This window comes from Crinia signifera, chromosome 9, assembly GCF_055691185.1.
Source record: "Crinia signifera chromosome 9, ASM5569118v1, whole genome shotgun sequence".
NCBI classification, from domain to species: Eukaryota; Metazoa; Chordata; class Amphibia; order Anura; family Myobatrachidae; genus Crinia; species Crinia signifera.
Window position 1 is genome coordinate 115590880 of NC_139225.1, and position 22427 is coordinate 115613306.

The 22427-nt window shown below is 45.3% G+C and overlaps 1 protein-coding gene across 2 annotated transcripts in view; it reads right to left on the reverse strand.

Moving 5' to 3' along the window:
* Nucleotides 1-22427, reverse strand: part of DOCK11 (dedicator of cytokinesis 11) — a 249713-nt gene that overhangs the window by 17044 nt on the left and 210242 nt on the right. For both annotated transcript variants that reach the window (XM_083159557.1, XM_083159556.1), the window contains 2 exons: nucleotides 19189-19289; nucleotides 17993-18131 (listed from right to left, as the gene is read on the reverse strand). In XM_083159557.1, the coding sequence (XP_083015683.1) occupies nucleotides 17993-18131; nucleotides 19189-19289 (240 nt within the window). The remainder of the gene's footprint in view (nucleotides 1-17992; nucleotides 18132-19188; nucleotides 19290-22427) is intronic.

Genomic DNA, 22427 nt, shown 5'->3' on the forward strand with positions numbered 1-22427 from the left:
TACTATGGGAGGGTACGCTCAGACTGCCAGTTCTCATCACAACCCGTCCAAATGAAGCGTCCTCCTACGCGAACTCATGGAACCTGTAAAATTTGGTAAAGGTGTGAACAGAGGATCAAATGGCAGCCCTGCACAACTGCTCCACTGTAGCTCCATGATGCACAGCCCAAGAGGAAGCAACTGACCTGGTGGTATGTGCATTAATTCGAGAAGGAACAGGTCTACCTACCTTGGTGTAAGCAAAGGCAATCACTGACCTTAGCCACCTGGCAATGGTTTGCTTAGAAGCAGGCCAACAACTCTTATGCACATCATACAGAACCAACAACAGATCTGTTTTGTGGATGTCCTTTACCCTTTCCACGTAAATTCGCAAGGCGCGAACTACGTCCAACTTCCTTAATTTGGCCCTATTTTTAGCCCCTTCTGGAGGGGAAAACACCGGGAGCACAATCTCCTGGCTTAAATGAAAGGAAGAAACCACTTTTGGTAAAAACTTAGGTACTGTTCGAAGCACAGCCCTATCTTCATGAAAAATTAAATGTGGAGATTTACAGGACAAACCACCCAATTCCGAAACACGTCTCGCTGAAGCAATGACTAACAAAAAGGTAAGTTTTCAAGAAACATACTAAAGGTCGGCCGACCTTAAAGGCTCAAAAGGAGGGTTCTGTAAGACAGACAGAACCAAAGATAAATCCCAAGGCGCCACCGGCTGCCTATATGGGGATTTTAACCTGGTAACACCCTGTAAAAAAAGTTTGAACTTCTGGCAAAAAAGCTATCCTTTTTTTAAAGAAAATGGACAGAGCAGAAATCTGTACTTTTAGAGACTGCAGACCCAATCCGGTGGAGAAACCATCCTGCAGGAAATCTAGCAATCTAGACACCTTGAACCTGGAGGTGTGTACTTTTTGACGTTCACACCACCAGATGTATATCTTCCAGACTCGATGATAATTAGCAGCGGAGACTGGCTTACGAGCCCTAAGTATAGTCTGGATAACTGCATCAGACAGACCCTTCTTCTTTAATAAGGAGTTCTCATAAGCCAGGCTGTCAAACTGAGCCGAGCTAGGTCCAGGTGCAGAAATGGCCCTTGTTTTAGAAGGTCCTGACGAAGAGGAAGGGGCCAAGATTCCACTGACAACTTCAGAATGTCCAAATACCACAACCTCTTGGGCCAGTCTGGAGCAATCAGAATGGCCCGCACTTGATGACACTTCACTCTTCTCAAAACCCGCTGTATCATTGGGAACGGAGGAAAAATGTAGACCAGGTGAAAGTGCCATGGAACCGTCATGGCATCCACCGCCCAGACGGCTAGGTCCCTGGTCCTTGAACAGAATTTAGGAACCTGACAGTTGTTCCTGGATGCCATTAGATCCACATCTGGGAGCCCCCAGAGACTCACAATCTCCTGAAACACCTCCAGGTGTAATGACCATTCCCCCTGCTGAGGAAATCCGGATCCCCGGAATGAAGACAGCAGATAGAACCTGAATGTTGGTTTACGCCCAGACAAAGATCTGCAAGACTTCATGCATCACCATCGCACTGCGAGTTCCGCATTGATGATTCAGGTAAGCCACAGCCGTGGCATTGTCCGACTGTACTCTGATCGGAAGGCCCTTCAGACAATCTTTGGCCTGTTGGAGAGTCTTCCAGACTGCTCGAAGTTCCAAGATACTTATTGGAAGTCTGGATTCCTGTTTGGACCACAGACCCTTCAACCGATGGTGAAGGGCAACCGCCCCCCCAACCCCTGAGACTGGCTTTGGTCGTTATCACCACCCAGTCCCAATAGCGTAGTGACCGCCCCAGCTGCAAGGTCTCTATGTCCGTCCACCAGAGTAAGGACTCCTTTGTCTCCTGAGAGAGAAGTAATCTTTCCTGTTTCATGGTTTTCGCATTCCCTGACCAACAGGAAAGGATGTTTCATTGAATCTTTCTGGAATGAAACCTGGCAACTGAAGCGTCTCGAAAGTAGCTTCCATCTTGCCGAGGAGCTCCACCACCTGCCAAACAGTAGGCCTTAAAGCCTGTAGTAAAAGTAGTACTAACTGACTGGGTGTCCAGAATTACTCCCAGAAACTGCAACCTCTGAGAGGGATTTAAATGGGATGTGGGAAGATTGAGCACCAAACCCATGTCCTGCAAGAACTGACTTGCCACTGATAAGTGATCCAGTAACTTCTCCTCTGACTCTGCTTTGAATAACAGATCATGCAGGTAGGGGATGATCACTATCCCCCTTAGCCTCAGTGACGCAGCCATAACCGCCATCACCTTTGTGAATACCCATGGTGCTGTGACCAGACCAAAGGGTAGGGCCTGGAACTGTAAATGAGTTTCCCCTATAGCAAAGTGAAGTAAGGACTGATGTTCCCTGAAAATGGGTATGTGCAGATATACATCCTGAATGTCTATGGATGCTAAGAATTCCCCTGGTTCTATGCTGCCAAGCACTGAGCGCAGAAACTCCATGCGGAAATGTTCCACCCAAAGGTGTTGATTTAAAGATTTCAAGTTTAGTATGGGTCTGACTGACCCGTCTGGTTTGCGAACCAAGAAAAGGATTGAATAAAAACCTTTCTTGTGTTCCTCCTGAGGAACCGGGACCACAACCCCTTTTTTCCTGAGAGCCAATGCCGCCCCTAAAAGGACCTCGCGTGAAATGGCTTCCCTCGGTAAGGGGGTTGGAAGAAATCTCCGTGGAGGATTCCCCCTGAGATTCATCTGATAACCTCTTGTGACAATAGAAAGGACCCAAGGGTCTGAGGCTGGAATGTTCCACCTGTCCCGGAACTGCAGGAGGTGACCCCCCACTCTGAGACCAGAACGGGGAGTCTGTACCCCGTCATGCAAAGGATTTATTCTCTCCTTTAGACACTTGCTTCTTTCTGAAGGCCCCAAATCTGGATTTGGCGGCTTTCCCTCTACAGGCAGGGAATCTACCTCTACCTCTTCCCGTCTGTCCTTTACTGGACGCTCCCCCTCAAAAGGAGGAGCGAAAATCAGGCTTAAGCACCCTAAACTTAGAGCCTCAAGGTTTAGCAGAGGTAGGAAGAAAAGTACGCTTTCCCCCTGTGGCTTGCTTTATGATGGACACAGGACTCAGAGCCAAAAAGAAACTCCTCTTTAAACGCTAGGGTCTCCAGGGCTTTCTTTGATTCGCTGTCTGCATCCCAGGCCTTAAGCCAAAGGGATCGCCTAGCAGACACAGATGCGGCGGATACCTTTGATGCCATTTTTGCGCCTTCTTCCCCAGCCTCAGTGATGTACTCTGCTGCACATCTGAGTTTCTCTGCAAGGATAAACGCCCCAGAATGAGGCCGCAGCTGATCTCCCAAAGCCTCAGCCCATTTATTAAAAGCTTCTGCTACCCAAGCAGAGGCAATAATGGGGAGGAGTGTATATCCCACTCCCTCAAAAATTGCTTTAAGGCATCCTTCCGCCTTCTTATCCACTGGATCCTTAAAGGCTGCACCACCCTGAATGCAGTAGCTTTTGACAATCTAGCCACAGGGACGTCTACCAACGGGACTTTCTCCCACAACTTCACATGCTCCTCAGGCATGGGATATATATTTGAATATCTCTTGGACATAGACACCTTTTTATCAGGGACTTTCCAAGCTTCCCCCAACAAGGAGACCATACCGGCATCCAAAGGTAAAGTCACAGATTCTCTATGCATTCTCTTAAAAATACAATGAGCATGTACTTTGTCCTCCTCTGACAAATCCAAAGCCTGTTTTACAGCCAGGATTAAATCCTCAATCCCTGGGACAGAAGCATCAGACTCTTCCCTTTAGATTCCCAGATAAATCATTTGTACCAACACCATCATCATCTGAATCTACAGGTAACAGGCCGCAAGGAGGAAGGTCTCTCAGGAGTTTTTGCAAATTATTCCATAAGTGCATTCATTTTATGTATCCCCTGCGCAGTGTCCTGTATGACCTGCAGCAACAAGGGGTCCCCTTGCAAAGGAGCAATGGATCCCATTGAATTTTGGGAGGAAGAGCTAGGGCCAGGAGACTTTATAAAGTTATCCTTTTGCCTATTAAGAGCCTCAACCAAGGCATTCATAGACCTCCCCAACGCCGCAGCCCACGCTGGTTCGGGTTGCTCAGACCCCTGGGCATGCGCATTGTCAGGCACAGATTCACAAGCAGGGCAAAGGTCCCCTTGGTCCATCTGTTCACATGATAAATTAACCCCGCAAACACTGCAGTTTCACAACATGTCCTGCGCTCCCCCACCACAGCAGCAGCATTATCACCAGTGTCAGTCATTTTAACCCACGGTGCACAATGTCAGGCAAAGCACAAGGCAGTATATACAGTGCACTTATCTGTCTTGCTTGCTGTAGGCAACTCAGCGTCAGCAGGGATAGCGCTTCCAGGAGAACTGCACTCTGTGTACTTCAGAAAGCTCAGCCAGGCTTCAGCTCCGCAGTTAATGAGAGAAAATGGCGCCCACACACAGAGTAGGAAGGGACCAAGTCCCTGCTTCAGCGGGGTAGGAAGCCAGTATTGGCGCCTTTCCCCCTTTAGCCGCTGCCACAATAGTTTCTCCTCACCTCCTTGTGCCTCCCCCACAGATCGGGATCACTTGGAGTCAGTGGCGTAACTACTGTAAGGCAGCCCCAGCTGCCGCTTGGGGGATCAAGTGGCAGCAGGGTCTGTGTGGGCGCCGGCACCTGCTCTACGCACTGATATGCTGCTGCCTGCCGTTGCCCACTTGCCGAGCACCAGAGGGGAGTCAGTCGTAGCCTGGGTGCGGCCATGGCAGAGACGACAAATCCCCCCACTGATTCAATTGATTGTACACAGAGCCAGCTATTGGCTACTGTGTACAGGATGGACGAGGATGGGAGTTCTAGAGCGGCCTGGGATTCGTTCTAGGGCAAGGGAAGAAGCAGTGTCTGCTGTCTCACTTCCTCTCACCTGCTTCAGCTTCTCCGTTATGCCTGGGGGGGGGGGGGGCGCCACAAACATTTTGGCAGGGGGGATCAAAATTTATAAATACGCCACTGCTTGGATTCGTCCAGCTACGCTGGAAACCTATAGCAGGTTTCTCTTCCCTAGTGGGATTTCAGTCTGCAAAACCCTTCCAAGATGGTGCCCGCCATCGCGGGAGGTCCTTCCCCCACAATCCCCTTCTAAACAAGGAGCCAGTTCCAGACACTCCCAGGGCCCAGGCAAACCCCAGCAAAGCTGGGGTTAAGCGCTGTGCAGTGGGTGCAGACAGCCCACCCCTGCACATAGAGGATGCGCTTCTGTCAGCCTCTGCTGCGCTCTCTGTGTGCAGCGCTTCTTGTCAGAAGCAGCACACTGGCTAAGAAACCTGCACTAGTCACTAAGTTAATAAAATAATAAAAACCTAGTTAATCTAGGCAAAAATACAGAAAAAAACCCCGGCTGCAGCCGATCAGCATAGCACCCACTCCTGTGGGCACCTAAAACCTGCATCCAAGGGAAAAGCTTTCCAACATAGGTGCCTTGGATCCTGCGGACCCTCCTACATCCCAAGGTTAGCTGTGTCACCGGACTAGACGAAAGAGAAATCCTCAATACCAGGTACAGGAATATCAATGTTATCTGTATTGTCCCAGTACTTCTCCGGCCCACATTCTCCCTCCTCCTCAGAATCCACATTGAGGATAGGAAGAGAGGCTACAGACTGTCTAGAGGATTGCTCAGGACTAGAAAACTGCTCCATGTGAGCATTAAACTTTTGAATGCCCTGTGCAGTGTCCTGCATGACTTGCAAAGGGCTGGTTCCCCCTGTGATAAGGGAATGGAACCAAAGGACTGTTGTGAGGATGATGAGAGTCTACGTGATTTTACCGACTCATCCCTCTGTCTGTTTAAAACCTGCACTAAGGCAGTGACAGACTTGCCCAGGGCAGCAGCCCATGCAGGCTCAGGCTGTTGCCCCCACTGAGCTTGTGCTCCTCTGGGTACAGCTTCACAAACAAGGCAGATATCCGACTTAGCCATCTGTTCTGATGTTAAATCTAGCCCACAATATTTGCAGCAAGATAACAAGGCCAGCGCTCCGTCCCCCATACCAGCAGAATGCCTTTCTGTCATGTTTGAAAACACACAGTGCAAAATGTCAGGCGACAGTACTGAGCCAAAGTATGCCGTGTACTTATCTGTCTGCTGGAGACCCTTCTGGTCAGCGGGGCTCAGGAGAAGCTTGGCTTCAGCTCCACAGCCCAGTGCTTCCAAAGGTGCCAAACACAGAGTGCAGGAAGAGACCATAGTCCCTGCCACAGCGGGGTCCGCGGCTCTTTGGTGCCATCTACCCCCTGTAGGCCACTCCTGCAGGAGTCCTCTCCTCTTCCTAGTGCCTCCCCCTCTGCTGGGGATCACTGGGAATCGCCCAGTCCTGGGCTCCTGTGACAGGCTGCGCCCTCTTAATGGAGTTTAGCCTGTAAGCCCGAACCAAAATGGCGGCCGCCATCGCGGAGACGCCAGTCACCTATGACCCTCCCCTGCGGGGAGCTGGATCTGGGGTACCCCAGGCCCAGGAAGCTTCTCTTCCATAGAAGCCAGAAGCGCTGCGCAGGGAGACCAGTGTCTCCCTGCACACAGGACGCGCTTCTGTCAGATCCTGCTGTGCTATCAGTGTGAGGATTCTTAGAGAATCCTCACACTGTTCCTGCCCTAACTAAGTGTAAATTTAAATTGTATACTGAGTGGAATGAATGATCCAAATCCGTCAGATTCTCCCCTTATTCTGTATGTAGGGGAGACATAATGAAAGGCAACATAGTGCAGATCAATCAGATATAAAAAGTTTTAATTAAGACAACACACTTACAAAGTGGTGACTTGTATAAAAGCATAAACAGGGGATCCCAAGGCAAGACAGCAGGCATGCAGATGTTATGTGAAGTCCTTCAGTCTGGGTCCCTTGTGTCTGGAAAACAAGGGGGGCTCAGTCCAGGATACTCCACTGCCGAGATCTTCCACCAGGGAACCACGCTGTCCAGATACATGCTTAACGCGTTTCGGTATCAACTTCCTTCATCAGACACGCTTCTGAAGAAGGAAGTTGATTCCGAAACGCGTTAAGCATGTACCTGGACAGCGTATGTAATGTAAATGTAATAGATATCCCATCCAGAAAAATTAAGGTTGAAAGTTGCAGCAAAGTGATATGTTTAAGAAAGTCTTTTTAATTATAGCATTAAAATAGACATTTTATAGTGACCTGTTTCATTTGTATATAGAAAATCATAACAAAGAAAACATTTGCTAAATGTTTCCAACAGCTTTTTATACATAGAACCAGCTAATAAATAACTAAGCATACACAATGAACAAGTGGTATGAGAGATTTGTTTTGTCAGGGGACTGTAAGTAATTGTCTAAAAATAGCTCCTCTGACCAAGTTCCGTAACAAGTAAATTCAGCTGCAGTGGTGCACGCAGGAGGGATTTCTGAGTACCCAGACCCCCCCCCCCCCCCGAAAGAACACATTTTTTTTCAGGTAATTTAGACAGCTGCAGCGGCCGGCGATTAAGCCCCACCCTTTGAGATTTGGTCCCACCCCCTCTAACACCCGCAAATCACAGGTTAGAAAAAGATCAGATACCTCCTTGTTAATTTTACTTTTAGGAAAAAGGGGAAGATGGCCAGTGCACAGGTTTAGATTTAATAGAACAAAATAAATGGTTCAATCTGTTTGTCCACAATAGCTAGGTAATGTGAGAGGGCAGATTCTCTCTGAAAATCAGTAGTGTGGAGGTGCACCCTAGAGAGTAAATAGTATGTAAGGCAGGGAGAAAAAAAAGACTCTCTCTTTTTTGGGGCACTCTTAAGCTGAGATTACTTGTAGTAATCGGTTATTAACATCCACCAGGATGTTTTACGGATCAGGTATGAATGTGGGGTGGGGTTTCTTAGTACAAGCCCAAGGATAACACTCACCGTAGTGTTGGCTCCCCAGTTGGAGCCTTTTCTCTAAGTCCCTAATCGAGACTGTGTTTAACAGTTGGGGTGATAGTCACACGTAATGTATGTGATGGGATAATATATCCCTGGGTATATTGCGCAGATTTAAAATTGAACTTTTAATGTTTATTAAAAAATAGATACTAGACAAAAATTTTGAGGCGTTGACACACAAACATACAAACATATATTTATTCACACTTATATAAATGTGCTCTATGGGCACTATGTCCTCTTGTCTGGTCTCCGCAGAGATTTTTGCTTTGCTAATTTAGGGAGTGAGGTCTCTTTGGCTTGCCCGCAGGTGGCTGCCAGTGGCCCTACTCCTGCTAAAGTGTCACTGCTTGTGAGAATAAAGGTCAAGCAGTATTCTATTCTGACCTAGGGGTATGCACTTGTGTATATGGAAAATAGCTCCCTTCGGCTTGGTCATACAGTATCTCCTTTGTTACATAATATTACTGTTTGGAAGAAAACGTGTCACAAAGTACTAATTTCAGAAAACAAGTTTAAGCAGTATTACATATACACCGTTGTATGCCAAGTAAAATGCTCACTTGCGCTTTGTCTTACAACCTATGCACCTTGTCCCAAGGCGGATGGGCGTGCTGGGGCGGCCTGGGATGCATCGGAGCCGCGAGGGGACGTGCATTACTTCTCAAGTATTACGCATTACTTCACAAGTATTGCGCTGCGCTCGCCACACTATATAAAATCAACTCCTTGCCGACGTGGATAGTAGGAGTATGAAAAGGTCGGAGGACGCGTACCGCCGCCCCTTGCAGGCTCGCAGCGCTCGCCACGCTTCGGGTTGGCGTTGATAGTGGGGTGGCGTTAACAATGGGAGGGCATTTAACAGTGTCAGTACCCATCAGGGTTGCCGCACAGTGTATGGAATACACTGAAAGGTACTCTCTCTCCCGCACCCCTGCCTACCTTCCCCGTTCTTGCCCACCCTCACCCCAGCCTCCTCACCATACCGTTTCCCTCCCTCCGCATCCTTCATCTCTGTCGACCCGCTCCTGTCACTAGCTGGACCTTTGATAGGTGCCGCTCACCCTCCACCACTGTATGCTTATATACATGTGGAGGGCAGCAGCACACCTATCCCAGCATTTGCTCTGTGCCTTCTCCCATTAATATATCTACTGTATACTCAGGGACCACTCATCTGGATCAGTCCCAGCGATCCACCCTGCACTGGACCTAGTCTAATCAGGGGGAACCTAGGGAACCCACCCAGACAGCAGTACCCCTACTATTCCGCTCTACCCACGGACCCCCTTTCTGTGTACAACAAAGCCCGCTCACCCACCATACCTATAAGGCCCATCAAAAATAATATGATGGCAGCCAGCCAGGGACGTTGAAAGTATCACAGGAGAAGGGTGACCTCTCCCACTTAATACATTTATTCCGCCCTGAGCATAAGGTATATATAGCAGGGCAGCAGCCACTTTTCACAGAGGGACCTTAGAGCTTTCTTTTCCAACCTTACCTGATTCCCAACAAGGTAGGGTCTATCCCCCACAATACCCATAAAAGCCCACTATCACGAAGTGGCAGCCGACAATCGGAGCGGGGCTATCTGCCAGAGGGGAAAGGGGACTTTCCAGCCTCAAACCAGACCCCCCACCCTTGTCATGGGTATATAAAGTCGGTTGGGACAACCCATGCCTATTGGGTAACATTCAGGCTCCCATCCCTGGCTACAAACCTACCTTATCTCTCCCACTTTTTTCCTCCCCTTGACTCATTATCTTTTTCTTTCCCCTCCTCCCCTTTCCCAATCCCCTTTCCTCTGTGGGAGCAAGAGAAAGATAACACTGCCACCTGTACTAAAATCCTTAGCGAAATCTGTGCACACACAAAATTATACAGCACCTGGCGTGCGAAAAAATGTTTCTGTGGAAGGCCACCTGCCTGAATGATATGGTAAAAAATGTATGTAGAATTGCACAGGACTTTTATTGAAGAAAAACGTCCAGAAAATTGTGAACTACTAAGAATCTTTCTCACACTGGTTGTGTATTTCTTACAGTATGTGCAACACTGTGGGAAATACATGTATAACAAAATCCAATATTACCTCAGGTACTTGTGTATTATCACGGCGCCCCCGTTTCCATCACATGCCATTGTACAACCAAAAAAATCGCGTTGCATCGCATGCCATATGATCGCATGCGATGCGATGAGACACGATTATACTCGATTTTAAATTGCACACGCACCCAGACCCTGAAACTAACTACATACATTGTATGACTATGCTAAAGTGAGTATTCTGCTTGTTACATAATTGCATATATTCAAAGTCTGACCTGCATTATTAAGATGTTAAACATAAAAATGGTTTCCCTTTCAAGCATAGTATTCAATGTTTTTTGAGAGTCTGGCTCACCGCTCACTGTTTTGTGTCCCTGTGATCTCGCTGAAGTGCTCGGCACTTTTTCTTATCTCCTCATTTCTGACTTCCTCAGTATTCAACTTGTGGCCAGTTCGCCGACTCCTTTTGCGAACTTAGCATAATTATGCAAGTTCAAATGGGAGTGCTGTAACTGGAGACATCTGTTTTCTCCTGCTCTCCACGTGAGCTGGTCAGACTGGGATATGAGCAGGGTGTTCATCTCAGCAGCGTATTCCTCGCATTTGTGGACTTGTACTTTTTTACAAAGGTTTAGAAAGGTTAATGTTTTGTTCAGTATTTATTTTACAACAAATGGCTGTGTGACTATTTTAATTGGGTTTGTGCAGACGGGTGTATTTTGTTCTGTTTGGCCTTTATCCTTGTGTTGTGCTTTTAGCATTGTTTCTTTGCCCTGTGTTTTTATTTAATTTATTTTATAATTGTTAGCGTGTTTAAAAGCCTGTTTGGGGGTTAGGTGAGGAAGAAGAGAGGAAGCATGGGAAATTACTAGGAGCATTCCAAAATGATTTCTTATTGGTTACCATTAAAATAACTTATTAAATTCCAAATAAATTAATATAGAAGTACAGCATTATGGCACTTGCAATAAATACATTAGAGTACATTTTTTTTTATTTATAAGCCATAAAAAACAAAAAAAATAACAACTTTAACAAAGATAGCCCTACAGTTCACCTAAAAAAGATGCCGAGGGAAAAATGGAGAACATCTCTAAAAAAAGAAACCAGCAGGACTTGCAATTTGTGCATTGAATACACTTTTTGAGAGAGACACTAAAATCCCCATTGAACAGACATGGGGAGAAGTGCAGGGTGAACTGAGTTAGCTTCGCAATATATTTTTGGAGAAGCAACAGAGCTGAATACAGGGAAGCACAAAATAGGAGAGAAAAGTTCACTACTCTCCAAAAAACATGCACACTCACCGTTATTTACGGCGACATAGGAGCATTGAATACATGCCAAGGTACATAGGTTGTATGACTAAGCATACGTGAGCAATTTACTTAGCACACCACTGTGGATATGTAATACTGCCTAAACTTGATTTCAGTAATCAGTACTTTGTGACACACTTTTTTCTAAACAGTAATATTCTGTAACAATACATTATTGTATACATTTAAAGTCTGACCTTAGTATCACTAAGATGTCAAACAGAAAAATGGTTTCCCTTTCAAGTATTAAGACTTTGGGACAATGTGCATAGGTTGTAAGACAAAGCTTAAGTGAGCATTTTACTTAGCACACAACGGTGTATATGTAATACTGCCTAAACTTGTTTTCTGAAATTAGTACTTTGTGACACGTTTTCTTCCAAACAGTAATATTCTGTAACAAAGGAGATACTGTATGACCAAGCCGAAGGGAGCTATTTTCCATATACACAAGTGCATACCCCTAGGTCAGAATAGAATACTGCTTGACCTTTATTCTCACAAGCAGTGACACTTTAGCAGGAGTAGGGCCACTGGCAGCCGCCTGCGGGCAAGCCAAAGAGACCTCACTCCCTAAATTAGCAAAGCAAAAATCTCTGCGGAGACCAGACAAGAGGACATAGTGCCCATAGAGCACATTTATATAAGTGTGAATAAATATATGTTTGTATGTTTGTGTGTCAACGCCTCAAAACGTTTGTCTAGTATCTATTTTATTGATAAACATTAACCCCTTCCCGACATTGCCTTTTTTGTTAATTTTTTTTTTTTTTTCCTCCTTGCGTTCAAATAAGCGTAACTTTTTTAATTTTCCGGCTATATAGACACATGAGGGCTTTTTTTTTGCGGGACAAGTTGTACTTTGTAATGGTACCATTTACTATACCGTATAATATTCTGGGGAATCAGGAAATAATTCAATGTGGGGTAAAAAAAACCAAAAACAACGCCATTCCACAATTTTGCGCTGGTTACGCTTTTTTTGGAGTTCATAGTTCGTTTAAAATGATGGGTTATCTTTATTCTATGGGTCGTTACGATTCTGGTGATACCAAACTTATATAGTTTTCGTTATGTTTTACCACTAAAAAAAAAATAGCAACTTTTACGGTTTTTCTAATTTGCGTCGCGTCGCCATGTTCTGCGGCTTATAACTTTTTTATTTTTCCACCTACGGACCTGGGTGAGGGCTCATTTTTTGCGGGCTGAAGTGTACTTTTTAATTAATACCATTATGGGATATGGGCGACTTTCTGATCTCTTTTAGTTATTTTTTTTTGGGTAGGCGAAGCGACCAAAAAACGTAGTTTTGGCGTTGGGAATTATTTTCCGTTTACGCCTTTAACCGTGCGGGATAACTAATGTTATATTTTAATAGATCGGACTTTTAGGAACGCGGCGATACCAAATATGTTTATTTTTTTTATTTTTTATTTATTTTTATTTGTGAAATGGGGAAAGGGGGGTGAACTTTTAATATTTTTTCATTTTTTTTTTATTTTTAAACTTATTTTTTTTTTTTTTTACTTTTACTACAAGGCCCCCTAGTGTACTTGACCACTAGGGGGCGCGATCGCCTGTACTAGGTTCAGCCATAGAGCTCTATGGCTGAACATAGTGATTTTCAGCACTTTCTATTACATCCTGCCTCAGGCAGGATGTAATAGGAATGCTGACACGGCCAGCACAGGGGTCTACATTAGACCCCTGGCTACCATGGCAACCGATCGGCACCATCCGATCTCGCTGCGGGGGGCCGCGATCGGCGCCGGAGGGGGGCGCCCCCCCTCCGATCAGCTATTTAAGCACTGCGGGCGCTTTGCCCGCAGTGCTTAAAGGGTTAAACGGCCACGATCGGCGAACTCGCCGCTCGTGGCCGTGAGAGCAGGTGCCTGGCTGTAATATACAGCCATTACCTGCTCTCTTTCAAGCCAGCTCACTCCGTGAGCTGGCTTGATTCCCCCGCAACCGACATATGACGTAAATGTACGTCATATGTCGGGAAGGGGTTAAAAGTAAAATTTTAAATCTGCGCAATATACCCAGGGATATACATCACATACATTACGTGCGACTAGCACCCCAACTGTTAAACACAGTCTCGATCAAGGACTTTGCCCCCCAGAGAAAGGCTCCAACTGGGGAGCCAACACTACGGTGAGTGTTATCCTTCAGCTTGTACTAAGAAACCCCACCCCACATTCATACCTGATCCGTAAAACATCCTGGTGGATGTTAATAACCGATTACTACAAGTAATCTCAGCTTAAGAGTGCCCCAAAAAAGAGAGAGTCTTTTTTTCTCCCTGCCTTACCTCCTTGCTAATGTATACACGGCTGTTGCAGTGATTTCTGCCTGCCTTTTCATCCTCTTCCCTCCAAGCATTCAACGCTGATGCTGCCCACTTCCTAGAAGAACTTAAGTTTTATTGAATTCCCTTTTTATAATTTTAATCTTAAATATTACATATGTAATTATATATATATATATATATAAAAAATAATGTATGTACTGTATATATGTATTAAACATGGCAGGTATTCAATGCTGTTTGCGAGTGGTGACAGCGAGCAGGGCTTCCTGCTCGCTGTCACCACTCACCCTGACAGCATTCAACACAGCCTCCGCATCCGCCAATTCCCCCTCGCTCCGTTTTTTGAGCGAGGGGGAATTGGCGGATGCGGCTCCAGAAGCAGCCAGACCCGCGGGTCTCGCTGTTTTGGGGAATTCTCGCCGTCCTGTGACGGCGAGGATTTCCCCAGTACGTTGAATAGAGCGAGCGGCCGGCGCGGGGGTTAAACAGCGAGGATCGCTGGTTTTCAGCAATCCTCGCTGTTTAACCCCCTCGCCGGCCACTCGCTGTGGCATTGAATACCCCTCATTATGTATGTACACTGTATATACACAGTATATACTGTATGTATAGTATGGGTGTGTGCCAACCACTGCCGTCTGGGAGTGCAGTGGTTGGCATTTGGGATGGCAGAAATCAATGCCCATCTGTAAGGCGTCAGGGAATGACATCATGCTGTGAGCAACGCTGGTATCAGCAGTCCAGCATGTGTGTGTATATATATATATAATACACTTACCCCCCCCCCCCCGCAGAAGGATGAAGACCAGCACTCAGACGTTGTTAGATGAAGAAAATTGTAGTTTATTCCATGTGCAAATACAAGCAACACGGGCTGTCCCGACAGCCGTTTCAACTGGGCATCAGCCTGATGACAACTGGCTGATGCCCAGTTGAAACGGCTGTCGGGACAGCCCGTGTTGCTTGTATTTGCACATGGAATAAACTACAATTTTCTTCATCTAACAACGTCTGAGTGCTGGTCTTCATCCTTCTGCGGGGGGGTAAGTGTATTGCATTTCCTATCTATAGACCTGGCACCGACGAAACCTACACCCTCTGGAGTGCCGTCCTGCTACCCACATATCTATATATATATATATATATATATATATATATATACACATATATATATATTTGGTGGTAAAACTTCTGCGCCTTCAGTGTTGACAAGGAAATAATTTGTGACAATCCTTAAAAAACTTTCGGTACTTGTGAGTTATCCGGGCTGCCGATTTCTAAATCGGGTCGGATCGGGCACATCGCATCGCATCGCATGCGACCATCGGATTTTTCCATAGGAATCAATGTTAAAATGGACTGAGTCCATTTTAACATGGAATTCAATGGGAAAAAGGGGTCCTTTTCATACCCCTACTATCCAAGTGGGCATGGAGTTGGATATAAACCTGTGGCGAGCGTAGCGAGCCACCGAGCCCGAAGCGTGGCGAGCGTAGCGAGCCCCGCGAGGGGACACAGAATACCGTTCGCTCGCCACGCTTCGGGCTCGGTGGCTCGCTACGCTCGCCACAGGTTTATATCCAACTCCATGCCCACTTGGATAGTAGGGGTATGAAAAGGACCCCTTTTTCCCATTGAATTCCATGTTAAAATGGACTCAGTCCATTTTAACATTGATTCCTATGGAAAAATCGGGTCATCGCATCCGATGGTCGCATGCGATGCGATATCGCATCGCATCGCATCTGATTGTATGCCTTAACTTAAGGCATACAATTAAAAAATCGGCAGCCCAGATAACTCACAAGTACCAAACTTTCTATGTGCGTACCGAAAGTAGTAAACAATCTCGCGTGTACCCATTGTAACAACATTCTAATGGACCCTGTAAGAATGTTGTTACAATGGGTCCACATTGAACATCACTAGGGCCAGGTCATTCGATGCTGACCACCAAATATGTTAGAATGAGACATGTACATATGAGTGTCTGGAGAATGACAACTATGTGCATGTACAGATTAGCTAGGATATAGATCGAAAATGCTTAAAATGCTTCTGTCTCTTGTGTTTCCTTGATTGTTGAGAACAAATGTCACATAATATATGAATGTATCACTGTATTGAAATCAGGATAAGGATGGCAACGATACTTCAACACACATATGTGCAGTGAAGTCCTGATATGGAAGATAACACATATCTAATAGATCAAATCAATCTCACGCATACGCGAGTATAATCCCGCGAGATCGCGGTATTCCCCTCTCTAAATCACACCAGAATCTGTGGCGTTTGTGCGAGTACTACCGAGTAATCGCGGGAGTCTCGTGCATGCGCAATGGCGTGACCTGCAGCTAGATCTGCTGCAGAGGTTACCATGACAACGCGGGCGTGTGTGCGAGGACTACCGCGTGATCGCGGGAGTCTCGCGCATGCGCAACGGCGAAACCAGCAGTCAGAGATGCTGCAGAGGTTACCATGACAACGCGGGCGTCCTGCACATGCGCAAACAGCGTTTTCCGGACGCCAGGCAATTATCATAGCCGACAAAGCGTATATATATCTCACAGATACAAGTCACCTCATCTCTAAACCCCTGAGGAAGTCCCAGCATATAAGAAAGGGACGAAACCGGTCGGGCTGCATACACCTCTCCGTTCCCGATGACTAAAACCAGATAAGCTTATGTTTTTATGTCAAATGTACAGGTCCATCCACTACTGTTTTTATTTGTTATGCGTATTGTTTTAAAATAAATGTGTTTTATAAAAACAATATTACGCTATCAGCCTTTCCCTTTGTTGGGAGTTTTTTGGTTTTAAGGGCTCTTGTACTACGCCTGATGGGAACTGCACATGGACAGAGCTAATCCCAGTGTGAGTCCATCATTTTTCTATTTAAAATCATTTTTATCCCAGGGTGAATACACGTGTGTTACTAACACTAGCCACAAGGTGGCGTTGTTAACCCTTTAAGTATTTTCTCATGCACTAAGCACTTTAGAGAAAAATATCACTTTTGCACAGATATTGTTTTATTGAAACCCTTATATCATCCTTTTATATAATTTATATACGAATGAACATCTCCACGCCTCCGGCGGATTTTGGAAGTAAAAGATAAGGATGAATATTTGGGAGTGAAAGACATCACTACACGCGAGATTGTTTACTACTTTCGGTATGCACATAGAAAGTTTTTTAAGGATTGTCACAAATTATTTCCTTGTCAACACTGAAGGCGCAGAAGTTTTACCACGAAATAGATGTTTTTCTGGACCTATGGAAATTAGGCCAATTTGAAAACTTTTGCTCACACAGTATATACTCTGGAGTGTTGATAATATTATTTTGCATTATTGTAAAGTTTATACTAGTAGCCACTAAGTGAGGGTTAGCGCTTTTTGTGCATCACACTATATATATATATATATATATATATATATATATATATATATGGATGCAGTTTAAATCCCGGAGGTCGGGATCCCGGCGTTCAAAATCCCGATGCCGGAATCCCGAAATCCCAACACTTTCTTCCCCCGTGGGTGTCCACGACACCCTCGGAGGGAGAATAAATTAGTGTGCCGAGCGTAGCGAGGCACCGGGCCCGCTGCGTGGCGAGCGCAGCGAGCCCGCAAGGGGGGGCGATCCACGTCCCCCCCTTGTCGGGATTTCGGCGTTCGGGATTCCGGCGTCGGGATTTTGAACGCCGGGATCCCGACCGCCGGCTTTTCATGCCGAATCATATATATATATATATATATATATATATATATATATATATGGAGAGAGGAGAGACCGCACTCGCACAGTAGGAAAGCAACAATGGTGTGCCCTACAAAGGGAGTGTATACACACAATATATCTGGTTTCCCCAGTCGGCAGATTGGGGATGTGGGGCACTCGCCACAACACAGCACGGCTGGTGGTGTGTTGTCAATACAAAGTCAGCAATAATCCACAAGTATGAACCAAGTCAAAGAGAATCTATATATATATATGTACACGACCAGGTTCACCTCAGTCTCAATTCCCATGTCCCCCCCCTGCAAATCCTGCATTTGCCCCTGAGCTGGGTGGGTAAAGAGAGGCAACTCAGGAGAAGTGGTTTTCAACCTCTGCCCTCAAGGACCCCCAACAGTTCATGTTTTTCAGGTCTCCACACAGAATCACATGTGAAATAATTAGCTCCACCATCTTGGAAAATGTGTCAGTGAATAATGAGTGCACCTGCCAGGTGACCTAGTAAACGTGCACTGTTGGACCGAGGACCGAGGTTGAGAACCACTGCTCTAGATGAAATGTGAATGAAGAATGGGAAATACAGACCTGCTCGTGGATAATGTCAGAGAGCTCTTTCACCATCTCTCTGAAGTTCAATTTCAGCCCTTCGTGGTATTCAAATTGGTCCTCTTTGATGAGTTGTTCATTTATGTCCAGTGCGGTGCCACAGGCTTGTGCGAACTGTCTACAAGGCGGTAAGAATAGGTGTTACAGACTAGTGTACACTCATTTTCTCCAATGCAATAAAGTTACATTTTTGTCACATTTGCTGCGCTAATTCTTTGTACTTAGGTGGCAGCAATGGTACTGGCCAGTAATATTCAATGATACTGGGCTTCATTTATGAGGTGCGCTAGTCATCCCTATAGATTGTAAGATTGAAACAGGGCCCTCTAACCCCCAAGTCTGTCTGTTGTTACCCAGTTTGTTTTATCACTGCTGCGCTATATAAGAAACTGTAAATAAATAAATAAATAAATAAAAAATAGTGCAGTGCAAAATGTTTTAAGGTGTGTTCACCCGATGCGATTTTGCTTGCGATTCAATCGGGATCGAATCGGGCGGCTAGCAAAATGCATTCGATGTGGGCTATATAGTACAGATCTGTATTATATAGTCTTTTCTATATAGTCTATTTTACTGTTTGATTTACACTAAATCTCGATCGAATCTAATGAGGCTGAAAAACGTTCAATGGCCCTTATTCAGATCTGATCGCAGTACAAATTTGTTCTCAAAATGGGCAAAACCATGTGCACTGCAGGTGGGGCAGATGTAACTTGTGCAGAGAGAGGTAGATTTGTGTGAGTTATTTTCTTTCTGTGCAGGGTAAATACTGGCTGCATTATTTTTACACTGCAAATAAGATTTCAGTTTCAACACACACCACCCAAAATTAACTCTATCTGCACATGTTACATTTGCCCCAACTGCAGTGCACATGGTTTTGCCAATTTTGAGAACAAATTTGTACTGCGATCAGATCTGAATAAGGGCCAATGTCCGATTGATTTTGATATATATATATATAAATATAGTCAAAATCTCACCGTGTATACAAAGCATTAGTTTGCCACATTCCACAGATCACCTGCCAGCGCTTCTTGCTTAGCGGGACAGAAAATACTGTAGGTCTTTAAAATATTCAATTTAAATATTAATATTGAGTGCAGATTATTGCCCTTAACGTTCATTATCGTTTATAATATCTGTGTAATAAGAGTGATATATAATGGACCTACTTGAATATATCTTTTAGCTCCTTAATCTTTTTGCTGGGGTATTTGCTGGAGAGGCTGTCATCAAGGAAAGCTCTGGCATATGCTAAAGGACCAGCATTTACCTATAAAACAAATACACTTGTTTACAATTAAATAAAACAGTCAAGCATACCCCCCCCCCCAAAAGAAAAACAAATAGATAGATAGATAGATAAACCCCAAATTATATCTTTAAAGGCCCAAACACATTGGTGCAAACAATAAAGGGGTGCTGCGCTCACCTTCTGAGGTGCCCACACAGCCGATGCTGACTGGGAGCACTTCTACGTGTAGTATGGACTGCAAGGAGGACAAGATAGGTGGGTAAATAATATATTTATTATTAATAAAAAACTGGTGGGTAGGAAGATGGGGGATGGGGTGACAGGCCGGGTAGCTTCCACTTGTGAGGAGTGGTGTCCGCTGTCGGCCTGGTGAAGGGCAGGGGGGCGGGGGGGCGCAGGTAAGATCAGTCTCTGGCTGCGGTGGGTGGAATGACAAATTATAAAAATGAAGAAAAACGAAAGGAAAAAACAGTCCCGGTACTGTCCACAGTCGTCGTTTTCCTTTCGTTTTTCTTCATTTTTATAATTTGTCATTCCACCCACCGCAGCCAGAGACTGATCTTACCTGCGCCCCCCCGCCCCCCTGCCCTTCACCAGGCCGACAGCGGACACCACTCCTCACAAGTGGAAGCTACCCGGCCTGTCACCCCATCCCCCATCTTCCTACCCACCAGTTTTTTATTAATAATAAATATATTATTTACCCACCTATCTTGTCCTCCTTGCAGTCCATACTACACGTAGAAGTGCTCCCAGTCAGCATCGGCTGTGTGGGCACCTCAGAAGGTGAGCGCAGCACCCCTTTATTGTTTGCATATTCCGTATCTAGAGTTTGGACCACTCTGGGTCTGCAGCCCCTTCGTACATTGGTACTTGAGCGCTATACCCACCCCTGTCCAAACACATTGGTGATTGTAATTTTTTTTTATCTTTTTATATGTTGGAGTGTATTGAATAAACACCTTTTTGACACAACCTATGTGTCACAAAGATACCTTGATAAGAGTCACACTTTATTCCCTACAGTGAGTTGGGGTACGCTCCCCATTGGAATTTCTTTTTAAAGATACCTTTATAAGAAAGATCTACTTGTTCACACTGTGAGTGGGGGTACGATATTTCCAGGATTAAAGATACCGTTATATGTGTTTTTTTCCCCTCACTAATGTGAGTCTTCGGTACGACACTGTTCATTTACCTGACGGTGGAAGGACATCTATGAGAACACCTTTTCCCTAAGAGTGATTCACTTGGGGGACTTCTTCCATTTTAGTCATGTTTTATGAATTCTGATACAAGATATATTGTTTTCATTTTTTCCATGATCTTCAATATGAACACTCCCCTGGGAAACTATTGAGACACCTAGGATCATCTGAATCATTGTATCCAACAACAGAAGGTAAGTGACGTATGCATGTATTGTTATCATTCGTGAGCGCCTTGTAGACTCCATTTATAATTGTATTTACAGATTACAAACACCAGTGCTTAGAACACGGTAATGGTGGTGTCACATAGTAGTTTCTGTAATCCACTACAAATATTCACGCCAATGAAAATGTACACAGTTACCTATGTGTACGTGTATATGTGTATATGAACAGCAGTGTGAAATAAGGTGTGCGCAATAATTCACATTAGTAATACAGAACCGAGGTGAGCAGTGTAGCGCACGTTCTCCAACAGAACTCAAGGCGCTTAGGTGTATAGAGTTTGCACAGAGATCCAAAGTTACTTTGCCAGGGATCCCAAAAGAACATAGGTGTAGCAATCACACTGCACAAAACCCACAGAGGTGTACATGTATGAAGCATTGAATGCACTTGATAAATGTTATTTTTAAAGCTGATTGGTTACCATGGTATACCTCCACTTGTATCACTGCTTCATACATCTACCCCAGAGTACTTTAGCAAGGTTTGGTAATATGGAGACTTAGCGGAGAGGACTTCAGCAGGCACACAACTAGGACTTCACACACGGTTCAGGGGACAGGACAGAGTGACAAGGCTTCAGCTAGGCCCATAAACTAGGCACTAACATAGGAAACAGGAAAATAAAAACATCACCAGCAGGGCTAAACAGGACAGACTGCCTTTTACCAGGAGCACCTACCAATGACAGACAGGCAAACCAGCCTCCTTAATAACAACAAAGATTGCAGCTGGAAACTGCATTTACACCAGCAATGCCCCAGCTAATGCAGCCACCTGCAGTTCCCACTGTTGCTAGGCATAATCCTCGTGTCATGGTCGCCTAGCATTGGCTGGAACCCGCCATCAATGTTAGAGGCAAACTTGGTTATCTTGATGTACAGTCAATACCCCTGGTCTAATGTCCCATGCCTTCATATACCTTACAGCAGGGCTGGCCAAACCAGTCCTCGAGATCTACCAATGGTCCATGTTTTCCAGATCACCTAGCTGGTGCACAGCTGTAGTCAATACTAACGGTCACATTTTCAAACCTGCTGCATTCATTCCTACTATACTGTAGATCCACATGTTGCCTGGAAAATATGCACCGTTGGTAGATCTTGAGGACAGGTTTGGCCACCCCTGCCTTACAGCATGTGGTACATTACTTCTAGGCCGAGATACTGGACTTCTGTTTGCTCCCTTAATTATATATATGAATATAATTTATTCTGTATCATTTGTGGATCAGACAGTTCGATACTGAGAATCTGGCCACTGTTAGGGATAACACAGACTGCAGCCCGGCTGATAATGTGAGTTCACGCTCATGCTCAAACTGTTAAATTTCTGTAAATTGCTTTATTAGAAGATCGACAGCCCCTGCTTGACATAACAGTATCTGCATTGTCAGTATAGACCCCCATACACTATTCCAAATTGTGGCGATTCTGGTGGATCGGGCCGAGAACTCGTCCCAAATCGGATGTGTTTGACATTCCATCGGGTGCGATGTGCAATCCTGTGTGCATTGGACCGGAGTCGGAGGTTGACTCGGACCACCTTCTGGTGGGGAACGGGTCGCATGTGATACATTGCATGTAAAAGATCACCCTCCCGGCAGCTCAAGTGGGATCGGATGGCCATTCACTGATACGAGACATTGCAGTAATGTACGGTCAGCTTATCAACCCTGTAACTGTCTAAATGGGAACTCTAAGATGGGCAGTTTAGTGGC